Source organism: Scomber scombrus, chromosome 8 (assembly GCF_963691925.1).
Source record: "Scomber scombrus chromosome 8, fScoSco1.1, whole genome shotgun sequence".
Classification (NCBI taxonomy): Eukaryota; Metazoa; Chordata; class Actinopteri; order Scombriformes; family Scombridae; genus Scomber; species Scomber scombrus.
The window spans coordinates 23,115,459-23,122,116 of NC_084977.1; the positions used below are offsets into that span (position 1 = coordinate 23,115,459).

The window sequence follows — 6,658 nt, forward strand, 5'->3', positions numbered from 1 at the left end:
TGTAATACCTGATACACACACACACACACACACACACACACACACACACACACACACACACACACACACATACTTGGCTCCTCACCCAGTAAACCAGTGCTCCTGCTCAGGTGTTGGCTTGAGGCAGCAGAGGCAGATGGACCAGTTGAGCCTCCTTTCTACAGAAGTACAGACAGGTACAGCAGCTACCTGTTCCACCTGCTCATGTTTTTAGACATGTCAACAGCCCTTTGACACATACATTATCTATACAAAATCTAATTATTGTGTTTAAATATTAAATGTGAAGGTCTGTGGCGGTAATTAGCGTGTTTAAAGTGTCCGTAGTGTTCTTTAACGCATTTTTCTGGCATCAAATCATAGCATTGTATGGATATTTATCATATGATAACTTAACTATAATCTTCCTTACAGTCAAAAAACTACCTGTCAACCCTCAGTGAGAAAAGAAACCATCCCCATTTCAACACTTTTCAACCCATAGATGACATTTTGGCTCAGCGATGTGAACTTTTAGCGTGATAATTAGTGACGTCGCTGCCTCGCGCAACAGGATCGGCTTTGTTTCGATGCTCCACCCAGTCAGTCAAAACCCACCTGTTGAGCCACCTGGGGCAAAGCAGCACGGGAGGCTGGGACAACAACAGTAGCAGCAGCATGGGAGGTGAGACACGACTGTTTATAATATAGACCATCGATCAGATGATACCAGTTTAGAATTCACTGTTTTTGTGCCTGTGTGTGTCTGTGTGTGTTGTTGTTGTTTTTTTGGTACTAGAAGAGGTGTGAAGCTGTCACACCTGTAAAGAGAAGTCACCAGAATATTCCTATTATTATTCCTTTGGTGCCTGAGAGTGAATATGTGGTAATTAGGAGTAAGTTTATAGTGTCCTTGTGATGTTTCACATGTGTTATATCTACACAATAACACTATAATAATTGTGTTAATCACAATATAACAGTCAGTATTTATAGGCTACTTTATTATATACTGTATGTACAAGATTTGTTGTTAAATTGTGGTATTTGTGGTGATATTTTTATGTGTCATAGTGTTGTGAAAAGTAAAATCTGAACACCTGAATTTAAATCAACTGCAGTGTTTTTTAGTTTTGTTTTTTAATCACATCCTACATGGAATATGGCTAATACTTAACTTGAAATCCCCATATTTAAGAATGAATTAATAGTTTTTATCTTACTGTAATGTAGTTAGGTTACATTTATCAATGTATTTGTCAACAACTCCTTCTGTGGGCAACCATAATTGGATGCTGGTGTACAAACAGATAATTAATGGCAATATAAAATCAGAATCAGCTTTATTGGCCAAGTATGTTTACACACACAAGTGATTTGACTTTGGTTTCTAGTGGCTCTCAATGTACTCACTAACAGACAATGTTCAGGGAGACACATCTGGGCACACAGCCAAAACCAGTTAAATGAAACTGAACAAAGATAATAGAAATACACTGTATCACTGGTATGCACAAGCAAGAAGGTGAAAATAATACGTTTTTAGTACTTGGTGACATTGTCAGAAAGGTGATACTTTGATTTTTATGTTTATCACTTTTTGCCCCCCTAATGTATGTGGGGTAGACAAAATATATCTATATACAGAGCTGTTTTTGTAAACTGTAAACTAGGCTACATGTGCAAAGAGTGCAAGGATGATTAAAGCAGCACATTTATAAATACTAAAAATTACTTTATATCTACTGACAACAGCATTATAGTGTGTTATAAACCATTACTAAATGTTTATATACTTCTCATGAATGCTAAATAGGAGGACTTAAAGTAAAGTGTAAGATAAATATCAAATCAAATATCAGATGACTGTTGTTAAAATGATTCATTTTTGTCATTCCTGTATTTCATGCTGAGCTACACATTTCAAAACAGTTGTCTTCCTGGCTGGTGACTGCATGGAGCAGTGAGTACTGTAGCACCAGGGCTGTAAAACATTAAAGTATCGCTCCACCAATATCACACACGAAGATCGGTTGACTCATTATAAGGAGTACCACTACTTAGCATGTGAATGCTGTTGTGTGCTGTCTTCTGTGGCTTGATTGACAATAAAAAATGCTTCAGATTCATTCCCATAAAGGGATGTTTGATCCATACTAGTAACTAAAAGTTAGGATATCTCTGGCTGTGCCTTAATTTTTTATTTTGTATGTATTTTACAAAGCTCTTTAAGCAAAGCATCCCTTGTTATTCAAATTTGTCATTATATATAAGATCATTTTAGCCCTTACATACCCATCACAGTATCTCCTCATAATAAACCTCTATACCAAGCTTCTGAACCACAAATCTAGTTTTCATTCATAAATACCTCATAAACGAACAATTAATCCTTAAAAGAAACTTTGAGAGAACAGAGCTAGTGCACAAATATTCACAATTGCACTTTAATATGATCCTATGTTGCATAAAAAAGGAGAACATAATGCTTAATTTTTGAATGTTAATATCTGAATAAATAATAATACTGAAAGATATCTACTTGATTTGACTAATTTGGATGGCTGATGCTTCATATTCGCTTCAGATAAACTTTTAAATACATCTTTGCACATAAGGAGGACTGTGAATTTTGCCCCCAATCACTTACATCGTAAGTGTATTATGAATGGATCTTATAAAAGCCAGTATGAAAAGGAGGAATAATTACAACAAGAAAAACATGTGTCAGTGTTTGTTTAGGCACATGAATGTTGTTTTAGACAGACTTGAAAAATGGAGAACCTGTCCTTCAACTATCAGAAGTAGAGGAGATGAATATTTCCAGTACAACTACATTTGTAAGACATGTATGTAACTCTTGGCAAATTGTTAGAAAGTGTTGTGGTTTACTTTCCACTTTCTAAAGTTCAAACAAGCATTTGAATAACTATCATGAATGCTCCGAGAAAGGGTGTAAAGCAACATTTGAATACTAGTATAGATACCACTCAGTGGGCAGTGGAAACCGATTTGCATGATCCACCTGCCCAAACACTTGATGGCAACCTTCCAGCTCTCCTCCTAGATACCTACTCACTCACTTTACCTGCTGGGAGAACAACTGACAGCTAACGTCTTTCATTTTAATCAGTAGAACTCCAGGTGCGCCCTGTGTGTCACTGACGGATTAGAGGTTAACGGTCATTATTTCTCTCCTCTGTCTCTCAGGTATCTACTCCAGTGAAAGGATGGCAGGAGTTTTCTCCTACGAGAGTTCAGAAATCGACTGGTGTGAAGACAACTACAAGCACTCAGAACATGTGGTGGAGTACTTCAACACTGTGAGCTTCTTCTTCTAACGTAGAGTTGATATCAACACGTGATATATGAAACATTTATTTTACCAGCAAAAAGTATTTGGTTACTTCTTCCTGTATTTAATTTCCTTCAATTAAGTAACAGTACCAACACAACAATGTAAAAATACTCAATTACAAGTAAAAGTCCTGCATGAAAAATCCTACTTGAGTAAAAGTACAAAAGTATTAGCAACAAAATGCACTTAGAGTATTGACATTACTAATTTCATCCCTCTGATATTATTGACATTAGATTATTAATACTGAAGCATCAGTGTTTATATAGCATGTTATAGCTGTTTTAGCTGCTGGAGGTGGAGCTAGTTTGAACTACTTTATATACAGTTGGCTAGTTTATTCACCAGATAAATGTGAGGGGTCGTGAGATGATTAATGGAAGAGGAAAGAATAAAAAATCAGTTCTGACACACCAATCTGTTTTTAGTTTTTGGACTTTTTCTCTAATCTTTGATTTTTGCTGAAATATTGGATCATTTGAACATTTATTGAAATTAAGTTGTAAATCATCATCTTTAACAATGTGCTGTATTTTAAAACCTTGTTATATTATCAATTGTGTGAAATCTTCATCTGACAAGTAACTAAATCTGTGAAATAAATGCAGTGGAGTACAATATTTTCCTCTGAAATGTAGTGGAGTGGAAGTATAAAATATCATCAAATTGTACTTAAGTACAGTACTTGAGTAAATGTTCTTAGTTACTTTCCACCACTGCCAGAACAGTTTCTAAAATCACACAGTTGTATTAAAGAATTAAGTATTAAACAATGATAACCTCACAGAAAATAGTGATTGATTGATTATCTGATTGTTTTCCCTGCAGATAAGCAGCTTTGTTTTCTTCATTATATCTCCCATCATGCTCTACCTGCTGCACCCTTATGCCAAAGAGAGGAACCTGGCGATCCACATAGTCTGGATCATGATGATATTTGTAGGTCAGTGGATAATTTTTTTGTTTTGGTTCCGTTTACAGAGTTTCACCAGGATGATGTATTACATATCACTCCCCCATGACTTTATGCTAAAGTTTTTAAAGCAAAGAATTTCACAATGCAGTACAGAGTCAAAATATAGCTGCGTTTCTGCACATACACAGTGGCGTCTGCCTCTCAAGGAACTACTACAAATGTGATAGCTGTTATTAGTCTTTTGAGCAATTTCTGAACAAACTATCTAAATTCAAATTCTTTGTCGTGGACGAACATATCACCCAGTGTCATACTGTTGCTAATAAATGTAGTAAATCACCCACCATATCCTTTAAGAGGTAAAATTATCCACAAGAAAAAAAGAAACGTTAAGAGGAAAGTCCATAAAAATGAACATAAATTTGTGTAACTGAAGCATGTTTTTTGTCTGTCTTCTCCTGTTAATCATTTCATGACCCCCTGTGGATCCTCAGCCTGGGAAACAATGCTTCAGACAATAATAAATATGAACCCCAACAGTGCTCAACCAGTCAGATTTAGATTTTACATTCTCTCTATGTCTCCCTTTTTTTTTTAGCCCCTATGTGTTTTGTTACTATTGATTAAAAATTAGATGTTAACTTGCTCTGTCTTCTTTGCAGGGCTCTTCTCAGCCTACTTCCACATGACTCTCAGTTTCGTTGGCCAGATGCTGGATGAGCTGTCAATCCTATGGGTGTTGGCGATGGGATATTCTATCTGGTTCCCCCGCAAACTCTTCCCCTCTTTTATAAAAGACAGGTAATGTTACATCAATCAACCCAATGCCACAGACTGATTTATGTTTACATAGACTATTCTAACCTCTTTGTTTCTGTCTTTATCTTCCTGTGTGATTAAGCATTCACACAAAGCTTAATTATCCTTTAATAAGACAAAAATAATGCGTTTTTTCTGAGGCACGACACTCTGAAACCTAACCTGAGTAAGCTGAGGGGCCCGTCTTGACAGCTCTAATTGGACTCATTGTCAAAGAGGCACAATATGGTGCTGTTGTCTTTGCCTTAATGTGAGAGAAAGGGGCTTGTAAGAATGGTGCTCCACCCAACCTGTGTAAATATTTAACCAGGAGGTGGGGGGAAAAAAATTAATTAAATATTGATGAGCACCTCAAAAGAATCCCATAACCCTGACCTGATACCCTCTCACTGTCTTCCCAGTTTTTCAAAGTAATGGTCCTCATGAATTCTTCCTCTTTCTTTTTGACCAAAGATCAACATTTTCGCGGCTCGTCCTGGTGATTGCTATCATCACCACATTGTCATCGTTTGTCAAACCGACCGCCAATGCCTACGCTCTGAACTGCTTTGGCCTCCACCTGCTTTATACTCTGGCTGTGGAGATGAGATGGTAAGATAACACCGGTGTTTCAATGAGCTGTAATTGGGGCAGTTTTGATTTCCTTTGATCACCAATTCTGTCTCTTTCTCAGCTGCACGGACCAGAAGGTTCTGCGTTTGGCAAAGCTGTCAGTGGCTCTGTGGGTGCTGGCCATCTCCTGCTGGATTAGTGACCGTTTTGGCTGCAGTTTCTGGCAGAGGCTAAACTTTTGCTACCTGCACGGTATCTGGTAAGTCCTGGCTTACCTTTTGTCCTTTTTCTTTGCCTTGCCTTTCTAGGACATGCCATGTGCATTGATCTTTCATTTTATTTATCCTCCAGGCACATTCTGATTGTGATAGCTGTGGCCTATGGCAGTACACTAATAGCTTACCTGGATGCCAACTACGAGATACCCTACTCACTGCCCGGACTGCAGTACTGGCCTTGTGATAAATGGGCTGTTGGGCTTCCTCACATTGTCCTGAAGGGCACTACCAAAACACAGAAACGCTGCTAATTACATTAAAGAGACATTTGACATTTTGTACTGGTACACTCAGCTTCAGTAGTTCATGAAGCCACCAAGAAATCTCACCTAGTGACCCTTACACATCACCACCTTTGGGTGTTTCCGGACCTGTAGTTTGTTTGCTCTGGTCTGAATCAGTGGATGAGTTTGTAAATTTGTTGTATTTCCCCTTTTGGAAATTCAAGCGACAGACCAAAGTTAGACCGTAAACACAGGAAGGAGGTCCTGAAGGTGTTATCAGTCATTGTCCAGGTTGAACCTTGATGCCACATACCCAGAAGAGAGTGAACCAGATTCAGAATCAACCAGACTAAATGATGCAGGCTTGAAAATGCCCATAACAACAAAATCTGTGATCTGAAGGCATGACCCGCCTTTAAAAGTAGTCTAATAGTCTTTTAATGAACACACCAAAACTAAACGACAACTAAATCTAGATAAATATTGTTGAATAACTCCATGAAAGGACCATTTACAACATAATAGTAAAAAT

The 6,658-nt window shown here is 37.6% G+C and overlaps 1 protein-coding gene across 1 annotated transcript; it reads left to right on the forward strand.

Annotated features, from left to right (window-relative positions):
* Positions 1–3,188: 3,188 nt before the first annotated feature.
* Positions 3,189–6,153, forward strand: acer1 (alkaline ceramidase 1). Its single transcript, XM_062424739.1, has 6 exons — positions 3,189–3,302; positions 4,166–4,280; positions 4,916–5,054; positions 5,526–5,663; positions 5,746–5,883; positions 5,976–6,153. Exons 1-6 carry the CDS (start codon positions 3,210–3,212, stop codon positions 6,151–6,153), a joined length of 801 nt encoding a protein of 266 aa, XP_062280723.1. The 5' UTR covers positions 3,189–3,209.
* Positions 6,154–6,658: the final 505 nt, after the last annotated feature.